At 43.0% G+C, this 22,196-nt stretch overlaps 1 protein-coding gene across 1 annotated transcript in view; it reads left to right on the top strand.

The window, feature by feature from the left end:
* Positions 1 to 22,196, top strand: part of TBL3 (transducin beta like 3) — a 39,177-nt gene that overhangs the window by 8,903 nt on the left and 8,078 nt on the right. Inside the window, exons 9-17 of the mRNA XM_088152541.1 lie at positions 659 to 755; positions 1,312 to 1,520; positions 2,319 to 2,460; positions 4,346 to 4,404; positions 7,436 to 7,539; positions 11,127 to 11,268; positions 12,727 to 12,957; positions 18,371 to 18,441; positions 19,807 to 19,963. Of these exons, the coding sequence (XP_088008667.1) occupies positions 659 to 755; positions 1,312 to 1,520; positions 2,319 to 2,460; positions 4,346 to 4,404; positions 7,436 to 7,539; positions 11,127 to 11,268; positions 12,727 to 12,957; positions 18,371 to 18,441; positions 19,807 to 19,963 (1,212 nt within the window). The remainder of the gene's footprint in view (positions 1 to 658; positions 756 to 1,311; positions 1,521 to 2,318; positions 2,461 to 4,345; positions 4,405 to 7,435; positions 7,540 to 11,126; positions 11,269 to 12,726; positions 12,958 to 18,370; positions 18,442 to 19,806; positions 19,964 to 22,196) is intronic.

Here is a 22,196-nt window from a genome sequence, read left to right as displayed (position 1 = left end):
GTGAGCTTGGTTGAAATCCCTTGACTCCCAGCCACTCAATTCACAAATCAACCGCAAAAAACTCAGTTCCTGCAGTCTACTCATGAGGAGCAGCTGTTCGGAGTGCAAGTGGGCAATCTCATGATCTCTCCTTTATCCAGGAAGGCAGCACCAGCCAGAATTTGCCATCTGGCTGCCAATCTCCACCACGATGCCGTCCCCGCTCCTTCAGGGACGTCTAGTCTACCATAGATCCTCACCCGGAAGCCAAACTGCAACATTTTTAATGAAATCAGTAGCCTTGAGTTTCCTGGGTTCAGCCCTTCCAGAAGTCCTCCCTCCCAGGCAGAGAGGAGGACCACTCCTGCCAAGGAAGTTTGAGCAGAGGAGAGTTCTGGCGTCCGCTAGTGGCCCTTCTTTGTGGGGCGCATAGATCATTGGGTGAACACTAATGGATAGAGCCCTTCCTTCTCCTTGGTCCCACCCAAAGGACCTTATTCTGTGTGTCTCAGTGGATCATTTCTTCCCAACACTCACATGTGGTGTTTCCAAGCAAACTTTGGCAAAAGTAGCGTGAGAGTTAACGTTTGTGAATTTCACTGCACTCTGTTAGCAGTTTATATTCTCTCACACCTCTGCTGATCACTATTCCTCAGACTGGCTTCTTTTTCCATCTTAGACCATTGAATCTGTGGTCTTATTACCACAAGAACTGGATTTATCGAACTTGGGTGTGACTAAATCAAGCACTCACTTTCTCACTGCCGGTAGCAAAGGTGAGTCAACCTGCTAGGATGGGCTTCCCCTGCAAGTACCGGGGACAAGCTGTTGCCGTCTGTCTCTGCTTGCTGCGAAGAGACTGAAAGCTGAGCTTTTGCATCAGGGGAGGGGAGGGAGTTCTATCCAAAGCATGGCTTAATGGGATATGGGTAGCCATTGGTCTGAGGCAGACCCCCCAATGTCCCATTTCCAGAATAGGGGGAGGTACATTTTCTGACAATTTTTTGTTATTTGCAGGGGCTATAAGAAGTGAAGTGCTTTGAGAGGTGCTTTGAGAGCTTCAAGGCAGCTATTAACCCCTCAAAAATTCTGAAACCCAAGAAAAGGGGATCATTCTTTCTGTTCTGCAGATGGTTCAAGGGGCAAAATGGGACTCTTAGACTCAAAATTGGAGGGACCCCTTAAAGTCTCCAAATCCAGTCCCCTGCAGGTCTCCTTGACAGTCATTTTTTTGTTTGTTTAAATGTGCTCCATTACCCAAGGGTCTGGGCTTCCAGTTTTGCCAGCTCTGGTAGTTCTTGGATGACGGGAGATTGGTGTGCTGTTCTTTAGGGATCCTCCGGGTGTGGGATGCGTCCACAAGTACCTGCGTGCACAGCCAGTCCCTGCCCCATCTGCCAGCTGAGTCCAGAGCAGAGGTGGTTGGACAGCACAGCCTCATGCACTGCAGCCTAGTGCCAACAAAAAGTGAAGTAGTCGCCGTGAATGTGGAGCGCAACATCTGTTTGTATGATGCACGGACACTGGATCTCAAGAAACAGGTATCCAACCTCGTCGTTTCCCAAGGAAGCAAAGCTGCAGACAAGTTGGTGGAGGGGAAACGCACGCCACCGCACATTGGTCCTAGAAGTAATATTTTATGTGGGCCCCTACATTGTCACCAAAAGGTTTTGTGAACCATCACATAACAACAGGAAGCAACAGTGTGACCTCTGCAAATATTATGATGTTCAATACCCCCATGTCCCTGATTGTGCCCTCGGGACCCCAAAGTTAAATAGAAACAGTTTAAAGAAAATAAAATAGTAAAATCAGTTCTCACAAGGAATTGAATATGATTTTGAGCAAGGATGACAAGATTTCAGATTAAATTAAAAATTTCAATCTTGCCCATGTCTTACAAGTTTTGCTAAGCTCACAGAATTTCATCCTTTTTTAAAAAATATTTACCTGTCTACCACAGATCCTTGCAGTTTTCTTGCAGACCCACCATTGTTGTAGAATGGCAGACCTAGAAATGCCCACTTTAAAATATCCTGCACCAGGAATTGCGAGGAGGGCAGTGGCAGGGGTGGGCAGTTCAAAAGAACAGAAAATCATAGTCCCACCTGTATTTGTTTCATACTGTAGCTCACTTCCAAAAAACATTAAATGTGGCACCAAGCCAATTAGAAGGGTTTCCACTCTTGATTTCAGCAATCCTAAGCTTGGACAGCCTGCCTAGGCCAGAGCAGCGTTTCTTGTCCGCTTGTGTCCTCTTCCAAAGTGTAGAAGGTCTTTCTCCTAAGGTTTCTTTCCTTCTTTGCCCAACCAGTTTGATTCTTACATTTCTCCCTCAGTTTTCAGGTTATAATGGAGAAGTTTTGGATGTCCGGTTCCTGGGACCAAATGACTCGCACATAGTTGTGGCAACCAACAGCCCCCAGCTGAAGGTATTTGAGTTGTCATCTTCAAACTGCCAGATTCTGCAAGGCCATTCAGGTGAGCAATAGGAAACACTGACAGTTTCCATCTTTGACTGCTGCAGCGTGATGAGTATAGAGCTGCCCTTTTTGGCTGACGGAGAAAGAAATCAGCTCTATTCTTAACTGGGCCAGAGTGTGTTGTTTCAGGGCACAATGCTGGCTTCTCTAAAGCTATAAACCAAAGTGGGGGAACCTGTGGCTCCCCAGATTTTGCTGAAGTAGAGCTCCAGCAGCTTTAACTAGCGTAGTCAGTGGGGAGGGACAGTGGGAATTGTAGTACAACTACATCTGAGAGCTTGCAGGTACTTTACCCCTGTTGTAAATGGCTTGGGGGCCTGGGTATTTGAAGGATTCCCTCCAGCTTCATAAGACTGCCTAGATCTTAAAATCATGTACAGATGCTCTTCTTCGAGAAGGTCTCCCCACCCCTCCCTCTCTCATACAAACGCATGCATGTAAACACCCATCTGATTGTTTGTTGAAGTTCAGGTAGATTTTTGCCAGAAAAGGAGGCTTCTCTACTGTAGTACCTTCCTTCCCGGGAAGCTAGCGTGTTGCTTTTCAGATGTTTTATACACTAATACTGACAGATATATGTCAGTTCCTGTTATCCACAGCGACAAATAATTATGCTGACTGAGAGGTTTATAATATTTACTGTTTGACACACCTGGATGGTGTCAGCTTAACAGAATCTGGGTTATGTATCCCAGCTATGTCTAAACAGCTTTCAGCCAGATTTTATATGATGAGGTTTACTTTCTTGATCTGTGTGATCTGTTTCAGCCACCCTGGAATTATTTTGTTAGCATGCCTTTAAATTGTCTCTCATATTTAACCATGGAAGAATTTCAAAAAGTTCTTTCTCACAGGCAAAAACAAGGCTGGTGCTGACATGCCATCACACTGGTACCAGCCTTTAGCAACCACACAGGTGGAATTTTCTCCAGGACACTCTGTCCCCAACCTGGTCCTTCATATCTTCCAATAATTCACCCACTGCCTCTGTAACTGAGTCCATCCACCTTGCTGCTGGTTGTCCTCTTCCACCTTTCTCACCATTATATTCCTCAGAGAGCTAGGCATAATGTGTCCAAAATATGATAATGTGTGTCTCAAGTGAAAACTTTGGATTGATTTGTTCTATGACCCATTTGTTTGTTTTCTTGGATGTCTGGGGTATTCTCAGGAGTCTTCTCCAACACCAGAGAATGCTCATCCTATCCGGCTTCTTCCAAGTGTTTAGCTTCCATAGAGTGTCACAAAGAAAACCATTGCCTGCACGATTCTGATCTTTGTAGATATACCAAAAAACTCAAACAAGCTTATAAAGATTGTAGACTTGAAGTTTCCACAGGCAAGTCTTTCATTAGATGAGCTGTGACAAGAAAACAAATTGATGAACTCAAGGGGCTCAATAGATAACAAACCAGGTTATCCAGATGAGAATCTGTAGACATTCAAAAACTCAGCTCTTCTGTGGCTTGTTTACCACACTCCCTACAACTGACTCTTCTGCTTCCCAGCTACTGGCACTAACAAAGTACAGCCTCCTTTGTACATCAGACCCTTACTTCTTTCTCTGATTTTGCCTTCCTCCCTTTTCAGATTTATTTGTTGCCATCCCACAAACTGCTCTGTGCCTGCTGCCAGGTGTCTCCAAAGTAGTAGAGTAATTGCAAACATTCCGTGACTTCCTGAAAGCTTAACAAATGGCTAGAACCCAGGAAGCTCTTAGTCCAATTACAACAATTATTTGCACATTTGTTGGGTACCAGATATTGATATGAAATGATTGCTCAAAAGCTATATACTTGCACAGAAGGATATAATCCAATTACATCCACTTACAGACTGTGTTGATTCATTTGATTTCATCATTCCCTGCAACTTTCTTGCAGATATTGTTCTTGCCTTGGATGTCTTCCGAAAGGGGTTGTTATTTGCTAGCTGTGCAAAGGTATTGACCATTTTATTTTCTAATTCATTTCAGAAATAACAGGAATATTAGAATTTGAACTAGGAACATCACGCATGGTAGAGGTTGGGATGTAAATGAATTTAACAACTAGAACACAGTACCTGAGTTCGCATATCTTGCTAAGCCAGAAGTTGTCAAACTGTGGGTTGTGATCTTTTGGGAAATCATGAACAAATTTCAGGGAGTTACAAATTTGGGGGTCCTTGGACAGGCAAGCCTGGAACCAGCTATCTGTTCTGTTTTCTGGCCAGTTGTCCTAGTTGTCACAGTAGCCGCTCAAGACTTTTTGACACTCCACTCCCCAAGGCACTGCCTTTTTCCCCAAGGACCTTCACTTTTGCCTTCTCTCTTGCACGGGTAAAGCTGCAGCTAAAGGTTGGATGAGGCCAGTAGCTGGAACGGACAAAGCTTGGGATACGTTCTGACAGGCCTTTGCACAGAATTGCCACATGTGAAAAACTCCAGTTGGAGAAAGTGTAATTCTTGCAGCAGCAATTGATAGCCATGTAGATATGCTTATTATCATCATTCACCAGTGGCCACACACAGATTCATGTATTGATTATTATTTTAGGGACATCATAGGACCACAGAGTTTGAGAATCCCTGTGCTAAGCCATGAAGTGGTTCATTTACTGCTGACAGCATGTTGTCAGCCACTGTGTTTATAAATAAAGGATTATTTTGGCTTCATGCGGTGTTTGTACTCAGCCAGTTATGGCTCATTCAGCAAGCCATGGTTAAAATAAACCAGGACTTAGCACATGTGAACTCTGCTTGTTTGTGGTTAGGCCTCCCTTTTCAGGCATGGTTGACATTGTTTTCCATGAATGGTGGCCAGGACGAGGGCTCTGGTGTAGACATGTGTGTGTTTAGTGACAGGCTGGTGCTTTCTCTTTCTCTTCTGGCCTTTCAGCCTTCTACTCCTCAGACTCCGGTATCGCCAGAGGGCTGATCCAGCTGCAGGCATCTCCTCCAGTTCCCATAAACTTTGAGGGGCCCTGGGCTGCTGGGCAGCTGAAGGCACCTTCCAACCCGGGTTTGGTGACATGCACCTTTGGCCTCCTTTTGGCTCTGCCAATTGATACGTGGCATTCGGGTGGAGCTAGAGCACTGATGCAGAAGAAAGAGCTTTCGATTAGTCTCGGACACATTGCCATTCAAATTTTGGCCAGCCAGCAGAGCAACAGACTAGAGTTTTAGTTTGGGCAAAGCACTGAACAAGTCACAGGTGGAGGTTCCCTACTTAGTTTACCAGCCAGATAGCCTGCATCAACATGGCAAACCAAGACCAGAAGACAGTTAGTGTGTTGTTTTCTCTAGTCCACTATATAAGTATGGTATTGATTTCTTTTTACCACCAATACAAAATTCAGTTCATCTCATTTTGAGTGGTGGGAAAACTTTTCAGATACTTATACAGCTAGTAAGGTTAGCATGATTTTTCAGTTTTGGTTACTAACCGTGCATCAGAAAAGTGCATCGCTTTTAAGAAAGTGAAACATTTTCCCATTCAGAACTAATTAGGAGATCCATCTCGTGTGTCATTTGCTTTTTCAGGAAGGGGGAGCGGATGCAGCAGTGTCAGAGTTCCTGAGGACACCTCTCTTCTTGGGGGCCCTGGCCTTTGTTGATCTGTAGTTGCCATGTAGGCCAGTTTTCCTCTTCTTGGCATTCTCCAAGACAGAAATGGGCCTTGCTAGATGGCAATGAATGATGGCAGTTGTAATAAAATATCATTGGAGGTGCCAGGTCAGAAAAGCTAAAATTCAGAGTATGCATACTTCACATGTTCCTTGACTCCTGTGCTAACACTGAATTAATGGCACTTCATCTTCTCTTGTAGAGTTTAACTCAGTTTTAGCTCAGGGGTTGAGGAATATATTATGTAATAGGAAGATAAACTGTCTCCCACTTATTGTGGATTTAGATTAAGGGCAGAATGTATACAGAGATAACTCTGGAGATGGAGACATTCAGAAAGCATTTGAATTGTTGCATGGCAAAACTTTACCATCCTCCACCCAAGTGTTTGAAAGGGCTGGGACCCTGGGAAGAGTTAGTGCCCTCTACTGCACAAACTGGTCCTACAGGAAATAAATTCCCTTCATTTTTTCAAGGGGGTTCCTGTGCCTATCGGATTGTTAGTTTACAGGGCTTGTTGATATATAGGGAGCTTATAAGTACAAATAGGTCCTCTTGGTGGTATGCAATAACATAAAATAGTACAGAGATCTGAAAGCAAAAATGTCAATATGATGATACAAATGAAAATTAAAAAGCTGATGTTATGATCTGTGTAAAGTGGAGGTGACTGCATTTGCGCTCCTGGGCCGTGTTTTAAAGCCAAGCCTGGTAGAGGCAGGGCTGGAACAAGGCATGTCTTCAGACTTCCCTCTCCTTTCAGCAAGGCCCTGCTGAACAGGGGAGTCATAGCTACAAGTGCTCAGTGCCCCAATGAAAAATGGTTTGGGACTGAAGGGAGCAGAGTAGTACCACTGATTTTGATGGTGTGGGAGAAGCGAGGGGAAGATCAGCAGTGCTAAGCCTCTTTTCAGGGTGCAGTGCCAAAGCGGGTGTATTAGGCGTAGCCAGCTGAAAAGGGCTGTAGGATTGGGGCCTGAAGCTTGAGGTCACTGAGGATGAGGTGGTGTGGTAGTGGTGGTGGCATTCATCATCATAAACTGCGAAAACATCAGAATGACAACGCATGCATCATCCCATGAAGGGCACAACTTAGTACTTCCATTGTAATGTCTGATGAAGGTATAAAAGTTTCATTCTTTGCATCATGCTGTTACGACACCTATGTTGCCATTCCCCCCGCCCCCGCAAACACCACTGAGGTGGCCGTGTGGGTTGTGGACATCAGAGTACATTGGAGACTCGCTTGCGTGTTGCCAAGCTGTAAGCAACATCTTCCATAACCTGTTAGGATCCCAGCATGATCTTTTCAAGCCTTCTTTGACATTCAGAGCAAAGCAAAACAAAATACCTCTTCTGCTTTCAGGATAAGACCTTCCGGATTTGGCGGATGACAGAAGATGGCGAGGTTTTCTGCGTGGCTCAAGGGCTGGGCCATACGCAGCAAGTGGGTGCCCTTGCGTGTTCCAAGTAAGAGAAGTGCTCCCTCCTTCTCATCTGCCTTTGAGAACAGCCACAGTCCCTTGTGCATGGTGGCTGGGGTTCCTCAGAGCCTTTTCTTTCCTCAGGATGGGGTGAGGGCACGGTTCAGGTGGCACGTGGCCCATGTTTTATTAATTCAAGGAAGCTGCTTCACACTGTGACTAGGATTGGGACATAGCCACCTGTCCGTGCTTATGATCCCAAACTGTCAAGCATTCCATCACCCTGGAAATGCCAGTAAAGAGGCAGTAGCTTCTCCTTTGGCACACGCTATATTAGACCTCATAATTCTTAAACAGAGTCTTCCACTAGAACAGAGCCTTAAAGACCTGGCTCTTCACCCAGGCCTTTGGAGAAGACAATTGATGCCCCTTTCTTCCGTTCTGTTCCCCTCTGGGTTTATTTTCTTTGCCATCATTGTTCCTTTGTCTTGTGCTGTCTTCATGTTTTTTGTATTCTCTGTTTTCTAAACGTTTTAACAATTATAAACCTCCCAGAGTCGCTGGGAGTGAGGCGGCATATAAATTTAATAAATAATAATAATTATATTGCTGCTTGCACATTCAGCCAGATGTTTAGAGTGGATTTGGCATCCAAGGTGCCTATTAATATTGGTACTTTCTTTGCTTTCTTTTGCCATGGTCGTCCTCCTCCTCCTCCTCCTCCTCCTCCTCAGCGGTTTCAGGGGGTCTGGGAAGTCAAATAAATAAACATTTAAGATTTCTCCATTTTAATTTCTAATACAATACATATTGATCAATATAACAGAAACCAGAGGTCTTTGGGGTCCTCAATTAATTTTAAGAATATAAAGGGCTCCTGAGACCAAAATGGTTGAGAACCACAGCACTAGAAAGTTAACAGAGAGAGAAGAGAAAAAGGAATAATTCTTCATGTAGAAACCCTCAGTTAAAGAATTTGTTACCATAAGATAACAGCGATACCACCACTTTGGGTGGCTGAAAAAATAAGATTAAATAAATTCAGGGAGGAGTTGGCTTTTGTGCTATATATTACCTCCAGGAATGACATAGCGTGCCGTTTAATACCAATTGCTGGGGGGCAAATGTTGGATCCCCTCCCAGAACTTCTCTGGCCCTATTGGGAGCAAAATACTTGAAGCCCCCTCTGCTATAAATGCATTATTCAAGCACTCCTCATTGCGACTCCATTTCAGTCGCTGCACTGGCAAGTGATCCAGCTGCTTCTGAAAGTCCTGGTGGAGTTGGTTTCAGGTCCAGGAAAACAGCTGTTGGAAGCAATGAGATTGTTGGCTGAAAGCCAACACACCAGAAGCCGCTGCAAGCGAGAGGAGGTTCCGGTTAATCCCACGGCTGTGTACTTGCACCTGAAATCTTCTTGTGGGCACACACCACAATTTGGGGATTTTTCAGGGCAGAAATTGGTAGATCAGGTTTCTTCGTTTTGGACTGATGCCAGGACAAAGAGAATGAACTAGGCTGGAAAATATTTGAAATCCTTTCTGTTGCTTCCTTTTGAAGTCCAAAGTGTGTGTGTTTATAAAGCAGTACCTGTTCTGATAGGTCATGGGGAGGAAACTCCAGTCGTCAGTGCATAGCAATCCTTCAAAAGATGTTCAGGTACATAGTTATTTTTAAAAAACCTGGAGGGACAGAATTTCTTGTCAGTGACAATAAGCTGCAGCATGGGAAGCATTTGTTCAGGGTTCCAGCCAGGCAGCCAAGCATATTAATCCATGTCAGCCTTTCACAGTAGGCCAGGACAGGAAACAAACGCCAGAAGAACGACTGGAACTCTGTTGCAGAATAGTATAATAACAGAATCTTCAAAGTCTGATAGAGTTTATTCCCTCTATACCCAAAGAGAGTCAAGGTGGGGCTATAGTGAGTTTCTTCTCATCCCCCCCCCAGCTCAAGTCCGAGCTAGTGTTTATGTAACCACTTTTGCATTTCTTCTTCAAGGCCATCTCTACCCTTTTACACTCCATGATGATGACCGTGCTTAGCTCATAATATTTTTTTCTGAAGTTTTTCACCTATGGTAAAAACTTGTTTTCTACTGAGTGTATTTCCCTCCTGTTGGCATGTCCTGTAGATGAAGGATAGGCTGAAGCTGTATTTGGAATTTAAAGAGCACATGTGCATGACATAGGCACGCTCTCAAAATTGTTGTCAATTCACAAAACAGCTTCCATAATAGGTATGGCCAGTCACCCGGCACTCATTGACTAAAACACAAATTAACACACATGCACTATCACGTACACACACACACACATCAGTAAGTGTCTCTACTACTCCAGTGAGTAGTAGAGACACTTTGTGGGGCCTAAATTTCCATAAATACTACTAATCATTTACTGTACTTTGAGTATACCGGCTTCCTAGATAAGTTGCCAGGTGTATGTTAAAAGGCTAAGAGGAAGCCAGGTTGGGAGGGAGGAGCAGAAGGGGGTAGTAGTGAGCAACCTTCCAGATGTGACAGCACCCTGATCATTGGAATAAACAAAGGCAGAGTATAAATTTGACTGTAAATGACTGTAAAATAAAATAGCAGCTATTCTGTGAGAATGCCCACAGCGTGCTCCCTAAATTCCACTGTGGCCATCAGCCCAACAATTTCCTTGATCTGGTTTCTTCCTTTAATGTAGGGCGCTGATCCTGTGAGCTTCTAGAGATTACCCCCAGCAGCCCCAGCCAAAAAGGTTAAAGGTCACTCTTTTGGATGTGGAACTACAATTGGAACCGTAGTTCAGGAACATCTGAAGAACCATAAATTCCCCACCCCTGCTTCAGAGGCTGAGGAAGTTCATGGCCCCTCTCCATAATCCCAAGGTTTTCTTTCTGCGGGTGCAGGGAGTGTCTGTGGATGCATTGCCTTCCCTGGCGTTAAACTCAAAGGAAGTTGGAACAAACTGAGGCTTTTTAACTTTGTTGTTTCAGTACTTGTTTTAGACCAGCTTTGCACCTGTTCTTTGGATCTTTGCCCACCATGGCTATTTTCAGTGTTCAGGGGATTTATTGAAATTGGCCTAATTGACATCATTAACGGCCTCTGAAGGAGGGCAAGTTGCCCCTTTCTTGAAAGGAAGCAAAAGTTCGTCTTCTTATGAAATCTACCTGGAATTCTTTGCTGAGGGAGAATGACAGCCAGTCTCCAAGTTCCCTTAGTTGAGTAAGATGATAAAGCAGTAAGTTACAGGGCCTTGGAGGAAATTTGGCAACTTTCAGATGGTGGATTTATTGCTGAAAATTCTGGAAGTTGGTCCACTTCCCTGGAAGTTGTCATAGTTGGGAAGCACTGCTCTAAACCCGGGTGTGGCCCTACAATGTAGGCAGCGCTCGCACTAGGCATTTTCTTTAGAGGCCCTCAGGAGACGCTTACACCCCCCTTTCAGTCTGGCACTTAATCATTTTTAGCAATATGAAATAATAATCGTACGAGTGTTAGGTGCTTTAATGTGTTTACCCTGTCTCATTTTTAATGTAAACTACCCTGAGAGTTTTAGGAAAAGCAGTATAGAAGTGAAGGAAACAATGTTCACCGTCACCATCTGTATCCCTCTTTTTTTATCTGGTTTGCCTTTTTTCCAGAACGAAAGAGAATTTTCTGGCCACAGCCAGCCAAGACCGCACAGTCAAATTCTGGATTCTTCCTAAAATGCCTGCCACCAAGGAAAAAGAGAACCAGGTCTTGGTGCTGCAGGCTGACAAAACAGCAGTGGCGCACGATAAGGTAATGCACCCAGGGGATTTGAAAAGTTGGGAATCTTGGGTGCAGGTGGCTTTTTGGGGCGTGTGCCTTCAAGTCTTGACTCTTGGCCCCTGCCTGGACAAGTGTCTGCAGTTTTTTCGGCAACGTTTTCGAAAGTGGTTTGCCATCACCACCCTCTTCTTCCTGAGGCTGAAAAAGAGTGACAGGCCCAAGATCACCCAGCCGGCTTTGTGCCCAAGGCAGGACTAGACCTTACAGACTCCTGGTTTCTAGCCTGGTGCCTTAGCCACTGCACCAAACGGGCCCTCAGAGCAGACACTGATCACAACAGCCAATAGAGTGGGATGGGTGTACGTTTCTGTGCTATGCAGAACTCCTGTCAGAGAGCCTCACAAAAGGCAGTTTCAATTCATAACCTGTTGTTTCCCCAGATGTTTCTGAATCTGCAGACTATCAGGTTCAGGATGAGCAATGGACATATCTAGATCTAGATCACTCTGTGTTTAATTTCCTAACCATAATTTGGAGATCGAGAGCATGCCAGTATCTCCCACCTCTACCTTTTTCCACCTGAATTCTCCTATCCTTTTTCTGTCACTAACTTTAACGCAGTATTATGTCTGCATGCATCTTAACACCAGTCATGCTTGGTTTCAGACCAGAATTTGTGTAGTTTAGCATAAAATGTTCTTTATTTTTTTTAAAAAAAGTAAAGATGTTGATGAAACGAAGACACTTCCATCATGAATTAGAGTAGGAGCTGGAATTGCAACCCTTGTTTAAAACCATGGTGAGAATAAATATTAGAAATCATGCTTACCACAGTTGTATCCCAAAAATAAACAGCAGGAGCAGGAGCCCCTGAGCCCTTGGTTTGTGACCTAAAGACTAGAAGCATTATATCTACACTCAGTGAAAAATTGGTTACCGTGCAGATCATACTAGGGCAGAAAGTAGATTTTAAAAAGCCAAAATGAAAAAGGGAGGCGTTTAACCCTACTTACTTATTCTCATGGATAGCCAAAAATATGGAGTTTGGAATGGATATTTAAAAGTATTGATTGTTGTTTTACTGTTTTCCTTTCCTATAACCTCAGTCAGTCAATCTTTATTGTGGTCTCAGACCAGAAAAGAAATGTGTCATTAAGTGGTCTATAACCACCTGTAACGGTCTAGTTTAAGAATCCAGTAAACAAGAATTCATTATTCTAGTTGAAATACAGCTATAAAGTGGCCTGACTAGATTAATAATCAAATAAAAGTAGTCTATGTCTAGGCTGTACCTGTGATAATATCAGGTTACATAAAATATAATACGTAAAATTACATAAAATACACCTATATAATAGGAGTTTGAGTTGTCAAGGTTCCCTGGATCTTACATGCCGCAGTGCAGAATTTAGCAGTGCATGCTGTAATAAATGCTCCTATAATTTGCCAGAGAGTGCCGATACAGAACTGTTCCTTCTCCATTTTTAGGATATTAATAGTGTGGCAGTGTCTCCAAATGATAAGCTGATCGCAACAGGCTCCCAGGACAAGACAGCCAAGCTGTGGAACTGTGAAGATTGTGCACTACTTGGAGTCTTCTCTGGACATAAACGGGGCATCTGGTGTGTACAGTTCTCCCCAGCAGACCAGGTCTTGGCCACCTCTTCAGCAGATGGGACTGTGAAAATCTGGGATCTGCAGGACTTCAGCTGTCTGAAGGTACTGTTGTGGGCAAGAAACTTAGCAGCTTATGTTAATGCATTTTCCATTAAGTAGACAAATAAAAATTGCACTCGATGAGGGTGTGTAGAGTTATCTACAAGAAGAAGGAACTGTTTCTGTGAGATAAGCAGGAATCTTCCCATGACAAGGAGCAAGAAAGAAAAAAACTGCAGAAAAAAAGATATTCAAAATTATGAAAGGCTAAACAGTTCCCTACATCACTGAATAAATTTAAATGTTTAAAAAATGAACAGGGCACCCGAATAAAAGCAGTTGTGTCTTTTAAATTATAGGTAGTCCTTGCTTAACAAACATTCGTTTAGCGACCATTCAAAGTTACAATGGTGCTTTAAAAAGTGACTTATGACTGGTGCCCGAAGTTAACAACTGTCCCAGCACCCCTGCAGTCATGTGATTGTGATCTGGGTACTCGGCAACCAGCTCGCACTTATAACAGTTGTAGCATCCCGGGATCATGTGATTGCCATTTGTGACCTTCCCAGCCAGCTTCCAGCAAGCAAAACCGATGGGGAACTACGTGATTCACTTAACAACCACCTCAAAAGAAGTTGTAAAATTGGGTCTGATTCGCTTAACAACCACCTCGCTTTACAACTACCTGAAGTTATAAGCAACTTCATATCATATCTGAAGCAGATATTTTAAAAGAAAAGAATTAAAATGGCACTATGAAAGTGTTCTAACTTGGCAGTGCAGGGATATTCTTGAGATGTGGACAGGAGAAAACGCACCTTCCCTGTCACTCTTCAAAGTATGGAATAGTCAAGAGTCATTTTCAAACCTTTGCATGGAGCTTCCTGATTCTCCCCATCAGCAATTGCCAGGAAAGGAAGAAGTAGAAATGGTTTCTGAGCACTGTAGTTCTCATGTGGTTTTGACAATCAAGTCACATACTTAACAGAGAAGCTGGGAGTGTCTTTTCTTACCTGTCTGGAGAGAAACACAGCTGATCACCTCTCAGTGAGGAGAATGAAAAAAGCCCATTGCTTTAGAGGAGCTTCAGCTGTGCTCTTTTTTTCTCTCATAAAAGCATTCTTCACCCACAGCAGACTCCTTGCCTGGTCAGGCAAGTTAATAGTAAAATGATTGGCTTAATCAGTCTCACCAGAAGGAGAAGAGGGGTACTGTATTTTGTTTCATTCTGGAGTTTCTCTCTCCTCCTGATGTTGCTGTACATGGACACTCTCTACCAGGAAGAAAAAGTTCTAGCCATGTTGAAAGTCACCTAGCTTCTTCCCCAAACACCGCATACATGTTTTGGGCTACATTCAAGGCCTGTAACTGGGGAGGTTTCCTCTTCTGAAAGGAGATACAATACCTTCATGTCACCTTGCCTTTCACTGTTCCACCTCCTCCCCCAAGACTGTGGCGAGTCCATGCTTTCATTTTGTTTTCTTCTTCATGATACCACTGCAGAATTCCTGTTCTTGGTTGATCAGAACTGGTAAACATCACCAGATCTTACAGATCCCTCTTATTAGATTATAAAGAGAAAATAAACTTGCACATTCATGAGACATTTCACTCAAATATCTTCTTTTGATTCTGGTTTTTGATCCTTCCTGTTAGTACAGGTAGTCCTCAGTTTGTGACCACAATTGGGACCAGCAACTCTGTCGCTAAGCAGTGCGGTTGCTAAGTGAAACATCACGTGACCACAACAGTCTTATGACGCCACTTCCCATTCAGTTGCTAAGCAAGTCACCGCAGATCACTAAGTAAGACGTCATGTGACCATGACTTGTGATTTTACTGCTGGCTTCTCCATCGACTGCTTGTCAGAAGCCGGTTGTGAAGCGCGCAAATGGTGATCACGTGACCACAAGACACTGTGATGGTTGTAAGTGCGAGGACCAGTCGTAAAGTTATTTTTTCAGTGCTAGGATAACTTTGAAAGGTTGTTAAACAAAGCAATCATTAAACTAGGTCTACCTGTATATATCCCCTTCATGGATCACTGCCTTGTCGTGGCGAAGGGGCTTGCGTAACTCAGTGAAGCCATGAGCTATACCGTGCAGGACCACCCAAGACGGACAGGTCATGACAGAGAGTTCTGACAAAATGTGGTCCACTGGAGAAGGAAATGGCAACCCACTCCAGTATCCTTGCCAAGAAAACCCCATGGACAATGTTAAAAGGCTAAAAGATATGACGCCGGAAGATGAGCCCCTCAGGTCGGAAGGTGTCCAATATGCTAGTGGGGAAGAGCGGAGGGCAATTCCAAGTAGTTCCAGAAAGAGTGAAGCGGCTGGGCCAAAGCCGAAAGGACGTTCAGCTGTGGATGTATCTGGAAGCGAAAAGAAGGTCCGATGCTGTAAAGAACAATATTGTATAGGTACCTGGAATGTAAGATCTATGAACCAAGGCAAGCTGGATGTGGTCAAACATGAGATGACAAGATTGAACGTCGACATCTTGGGAATCAGCGAACTGAAATGGACGGGAATGGGTGAATTTAATTCGGGTGACCATTATATCTACTACTGTGGGCAAGAAACCCTTAGAAGAAATGGAGTTGCACTCATAGTCAATAAGAGAGTGGGAAAGGCAGTAATGGGGTACAACCTCAAAAACGACAGAATGATCTCAGTGCGTATCCAAGGCAAACCATTCAATATCACAGTCATCCAAGTCTATGCCCCAACCACTGATGCTGAAGAAGCTGAAGTTGACTGCTTCTATGAAGACCTACAACACCTTCTAGAACTAGCACCAAAAAAAGATGTCCTTTTCATCATAGGGGATTGGAATGCTAAAGTAGGAAGTCAAGGAGTAATCGGAATAACAGGCAAGTTTGGCCTTGGAGTACAAAATGAAGCAGGGCAAAGGCTAATAGAGTTCTGTCAAGAGAACAAGCTAGTCATAGCAAACACTCTTTTCCAACAACACAAGAGACGACTCTACACATGGACATCACCAGATGGTCAATACCGAAACCAGATTGATTATATACTTTGCAGCCAAAGATGGAGAAGCTCTATACAGACAGCAAAAACAAGACCAGGAGCTGACTGTGGCTCAGATCATGAGCTTCTTACTGCAAAATTTAGGCTTAAATTGAAGAATGTAGGGAAAACCACTAGACCACTCAGGTATGACTTAGATCATATTCCTTGTGAGTACACAGTGAAGGTGATGAATAGATTTAGAGGATTAGATTTGGTAGACAGAGTGCCTGAAGAACTATGGACGGAGGTCCGTAACATTGTACAGGAGGCAGCAACTAAAACCATCCCAAAGAAAAAGAAATGCAAGAAAGCAAAATGGCTGTCTGATGAGGCTTTACAAATAGCTGTGGAAAGAAGGAATGCGAAAAGCAAGGGTGAAAGGGAAAGATATAAGCAACTGAATGCAGATTTCCAGAGAATAGCAAGGAGAGATAAGAAAGCCTTCTTAAATGAACAATGCAAAGAAATTGAGGAAAACAATAGAATGGGGAAGACTAGAGATCTCTTCAAGAAAATTGGAGATATGAAAGGAACGTTTAGTGCAAAGATGGGCATGATAAAGGACAAAAAAGGCAGGGACCTAACAGAAGCAGAAGAGATTAAGAAGAGGTGGCAAGAATACACAGAAGAACTATACAAGAAAGATCTTAATGTCCCTGATGTCCACGCTGGTGTGATCGCTGACCTTGAGCCAGACATCCTAGAGAGTGAAGTCAAGTGGGCCTTAGGAAGCATTGCTAACAACAAAGCTAGTGGAGATGACAGTATTCCAGCTGAGTTATTTAAAATACTAAAAGACGATGGTGTTAAAGTGCTGCACTCAATATGCCAGCAAGTTTGGAAAACGCAACAGTGGCCACGGGATTGGAAAAGGTCAGTTTACGTTCCAATTCCAAAGAAGGGCAATGCCAAAGAATGCTCAAACTATCGCACAATTGCACTCATTTCACATGCTAGCAAGGTTATGCTCAAAATCCTACAAGCTAGGCTTCAGCAATACATGAACCGAGAACTACCGGATGTACAAGCTGGGTTTCGAAGAGGCAGAGGAACTAGAGATCAAATCGCCAACATTCGCTGGATCATGGAGAAAGCACGAGAGTTCCAGAAAAATATCTACTTCTGCTTCATTGACTATGCAAAAGCCTTTGATTGTGTGGATCACAACAAACTGTGGCAAATTCTTAAAGAGATGGGAGTACCAGACCACCTTACCTGTCTCCTGAGAAATCTGTATGCAGGCCAAGAAGCAACAGTTAGAACCAGTCACGGAACAACCGATTGGTTCAAAATAGGGAAAGGTGTACGACAAGGCTGTATACTGTCACCCTGCTTATTTAACCTATATGCAGAGTACATCATGAGAAATGCCAGGCTGGAAGAATCACAAGCCGGAATTAAGATTGCAGGAAGAATCATCAACAACCTCAGATATGCAGACGATACCACCCTAATGGCAGAAAGTGAAGAAGAACTAAAGAGCCTCTTGATGAGGGTGAAAGAGGAGAGTGCGAAAGCTGGTTTGAAACTCAACATTAAAAAAACTAAGATCATGGCATCTGGACCCATCAATTCCTGGCAAATAGAAGGGGTAGAAATGGAAGCAGTAACAGACTTCATTTATTTGGGCTCCAAGATCACCGCAGATGGAGACTGCAGCCATGAAATTAAAAGACGCTTGCTCCTTGGGAGGAAAGCTATGGCAAGCCTAGATAGCATATTAAAAAGCAGAGACGTCACCTTGCCGACAAAGATCCGCATAGTCAAAGCTATGGTTTTTCCAGTAGTAATGTATGGCTGTGAGAGCTGGACCATAAAGAAGGCGGAGCGCCGAAGAATTGATGCCTTTGAACTGTGGTGCTGGAGAAGACTCTTGAGAGTCCCCTGGACTGCTAGGAGGTCAAACCAGTCAATCTTAAAGGAAATCAACCCTGATTGCTCATTGGAAGGATCGATAATGAAGCTCAAGCTCAGATACTTTGGTCACCTAATGCGAAGAGAGGACTCTTTGGAAAAGACCCTGATGCTGGGAAAGATTGAAGGCAAAAGGAGAAGAGGACGGCAGAGGATGAGATGGTTAGATAGCATCACTGAAGCAATGAGCATGAAACTGAGCAAACTCAGGGAGGCAGTGAAGGACCGGAAGGCCTGGCGCAGTATGGTTCATGGGGTCACGGAGAGTCGGACACGACTTAACGACTAAACAACAACAACCTGTATATATATTTTAGTTATGAAAACTAAGCCTATTTTGGAAACAGTAACCCTTGTAGTTCTTAGCTTCCATTGATTGGAATAGCAGATTTTGTTCTGTATGGAAGCAGATGAGTATTGTTTTGCGTCTTTACCATTTTCTGACCCATGCAGCTATTTATATGCTTAAAGTAAATATACTGTCATCACTATTCATGCTTATCTCTTACTCTTCCTTCTCTCACCAGACTTTTGAAGGTCATGATGCCTCTGTGTTGAAGGTCATCTTTGTGAGCGGAGGAGGACAGGTGCTTAGCAGGTATAACCACCATTGAAAGCAAAATAGCTCAGTGGCAGAACTGCAACATCTCCAAGGAGGGCTAACAAAAGAGGCTTGGAGATCTGGTGCTGGCCAGTGGGCTTAATCTGAGTTGTCAAAGGCATTTTCCTGTGTTCTGATAAGACAAATCAAAAACTGTCATCTGTAGGTGAAAATAAGGAAAACTTTTCTTCATATCTTGGCAAGTAAAAAAGAAAAATAATAAGTTCCTTATTCCACCAGGCACAGGAATGTTATTCCCTGTTTCTGCCCCTATCCAAACATAGCTGTTAAAAAGAAATAGCACTTCTAAACTGTTATTTGCAGAACAAGTCAAATGTTATACAAACAGAGTGGCCCATAGTTGATCTCCTTCCAAAAACATGGTATTTGGGATCAAGGTTTTCCATGCTTTCTCATGTCTCCTGACTGTGCAAGCAGATTGTCACTTCGTGTGTTCATATGAAAAGACTTCCTGAAAACTGCTTTCTAGGAAAGGGCTCCCTGGGAAGAGCAGTGCAGAGATGCAGTTCTGGTCTACATCCCCAAATAAAATAAAGTTGGGTCAGTGACCAGCACAAGGGTTCCTCACCTCTGATGCCCTCCATTCAGACAACCTAGTTAGCCAGCACATTGGAAGGACAACAGGCTGGGTGACTAATCCTGGGGTTTGGGCTCGCCTCTGACTGTTTGTTACATGATGAGGTTTCTCCATGTTTTCTGAGGAAAGGAAATTTACATTTTCTTTCTGCTGACTGCAAGATCTATATGGAATTTTTTTTCCTCTTTGGTTGGTTCTGTTCTAATTCATCTTTACTGTATTGGGTTTGGATTTCCATTTAGAATTTCTCTCTTTCCTTGACATACTTTTTGGGTGAAGTGGAGGGACAGCCTCTCTCCTCCAAAATTAGTATCTGGACGGTGCATTCTGGCCCTGGGGAAGGTGTTCAAATTCCCACACTACCTGCCCTCCTCTCCTCAAGAAGAAAGATCATTATTGGCAAATACAGAATTCCTGTTTTTGCAAGCAGAATTTTAGTTGGGTCCCAAGAGGACATTTTTTTTCTCCTACCCCCTCAGCCATGGAAGTTCCTCAGATTTTGAACTATGCCTGGGCTCCTCATTGTTCTTGTTAGAAGGACTCCATTTCAACATAGATTTGTAGGTAGCTTTTCTTCCATTTGGTTTTTTCTCTTCTGTTCGTGCTGTGTTTTCAATCTTTTTTGTGTGTGTGTCCCTTTTACAAGAGAGTAAGCTATTTTGACATTTCCTTTCCAAAGACAGGTGGTGATGCCAACTTATACATGCCATGAACTTAACCCCAAATCATTCTTAATTCTTGCTTCTTGCTGCTCTTTCCCAAAGTGGTGCCGATGGTCTCCTGAAACTCTGGACAATCAAAAACAATGAGTGTGTGAAGACCTTAGATGCCCATGAGGATAAAGTATGGGGCTTGCATGCTAACAAGAAGGATGATACCGTGGTGACCGGCTCCACTGATTCACGGGTCTTGTTGTGGAAGGTAGACCCTTCAAAGTTGGCTGATTTTAAGTCCGCAATTTTAGCCTGGCTTATGTGCTTCACCTTCTTTTTTTTCTTATTTTTGGTTTTTATCATTCTCCTTATTAAACTTCCCTAGGACTAAGTATCCTTCACAGAAAAGCAAAAGGATCCTGTCACAGTATTGATTCCAATCTGTAATAAAGGGCTGCCATTTCTCAACGACATTGGTCAATGCTACTTGTTCATTTCTTCATGGAGCCAAGCCCATCAGTTTATCAATTTCTGCCATAGATTTAAAATTTGGAAACTGAAGTCATCCAGAAATTCCTTATTTCCCCACAAATGTAGAGCCACAACTGAAAAGATCCTATTGTGGTACCTGTTGACTTGGTTGATGTTCATGGTAGGCCAAAGAAAAAGATATCTGCAATTGATTTTAGGACCTGGGGAGTTTCACGTGGGTATAGGTGGAACCTCAAATAATCTGGTCCTATACAAAATAGAACCAGGATTTTAAACTGAGCTTGGAAACGAATGAGTACCAGGGCAACTGATGCAAACTTGGTGTGACATACTCAGTCTGCTTTCTTTCCAAAAGCATTCTGCACAGCTGAACTTTTGAGAGCATCTTTAAAAGAAATACACAAGAGTTGTTCAGCGTTATAGTGTGAATATAGCCAGACTCAAGCCAACTCTGCCTTTTGCAGATATGGCCACATCTTGCCAACCAGCATACGCTGATAGATGGTGGTGTTGATTACTGAGGTTGCTGTCGCTTTTGTGCATAGCACTGAGGTCTAGAAGTAGCCACAGTTGCTTTCCTGGTTCTTCAGGGGAGGAATCCATCCAGAGACTCCATCCCATCTAAATCAGGAGTAGAGAAGAAAAAGGCACATTTCCTGCAATTTCAGTATCTTAAATTGTTTTTTTCCCCCAACTTTTTATTTTTTTCCAGTTCTTTTGCTTTTCTATAGTTCATTAATATTGGTAAAGGGTAGAATGAAACAAAATTTGGTAAGAGAATATATATGCAGTGCTTTTTTGGTTGAGTCCTCCATTTTAATTCCTCTTAATATTAATCAAAAATCTACTATGATTTAATTTTGCAAGCTGTCAGAAATTTGGTAAGTTTCCCATACTGTACGTATCTAACAGAGTCTTAGATTTGTCCTTCCAATGGTGCTGTGTTCACTTGAAAATAAACTTTGGATAGCTGATTACAAAGGAGCTCCAAAGAAAGTATGGCATCACTCCAGCTTCTACATTTAGTATAAATATGTTTCTTATTAATAAGAACCTTTGCAACTGAAGTAGCAGACAGCGTTTTTATTGTATCTCTTCCGACTGGTAGAAGTCATTCAGTACTTGAGATAGGCTGGTACCATTCAGTGTGATGAATAAACAGGTGGTGGTTGTTTTATAGCAAGGCCATTTAAAAATAAGACGGCCTTCATAATGTAGTCTGCTAAGCCCTTCCTCTTAATGAACTGCTTCATCTAGACTGATAATTTTCCTTTACAAGAGCCATCGGGCTTTTGTAGCATGAATTCACCAGGAAGATTGGTCTGTATTTGTTGATGCATCTCCCGTCTTCTAAAGTACTGTAAGGACTGATCATCTTATTCCAGGATTGATTGATTTGCACTTTTTGTGCAATAGCATATTGAAAGGCTCAGTTTCAGGTAGGTGCCAGAATGAGTCTATAATACCAACTAAAATTCAGCTGCTAATCCTCCAAGTCCATGGAACTCTCCCAGGGAGTAATCCCATCCAAACAAATCCTAAAGCCCAGTGGACTGGTCTGAACTCCCCACTACTTAATCCCCACCATTTCCTCTTGTGTGGCTTTTAGAGATCAAGATTTCTCAACTTTAGAAAGAGTCCAGAGCAACTGAGGGGATTTGATACCATATTTTCTTCTTGAGCAGAGCCCTGTCTCCAACTTCAGAGGGAGGAAATAGAAACAGAACAGCCCCAAGACTTTAGTGTGAATCAGAACATTTAACATTGCAAAAAAAAAAAAAATTGAACTTGGCTTTGCAGATTTATATTATTTTCAAATTTGTCCTCCTATTCTGCTGATAACTTTTACTGATGTTATCCTGTGTGTTTAGATGTACTTCCAGAAGTACAGAAGTTTGGCCCTCCAAATCTATACTCCTAAGCGCAAAATAAGATCTCTTATTGTTTTTAAGATTTATTTGTGATAGGATTTTATGGGAATGCTCATTTAAATTACGTTTATAGCTTGG

Source organism: Python bivittatus, unplaced genomic scaffold (genome assembly GCF_059951505.1).
Source record: "Python bivittatus isolate LINGU-HERP-01145 unplaced genomic scaffold, Pbiv_v1 ctg000030_np1212, whole genome shotgun sequence".
Taxonomy (NCBI): Eukaryota; Metazoa; Chordata; class Lepidosauria; order Squamata; family Pythonidae; genus Python; species Python bivittatus.
Note: the sequence above shows the minus strand (reverse complement) of the source record. Positions and strands in the feature narration are given on the sequence as shown.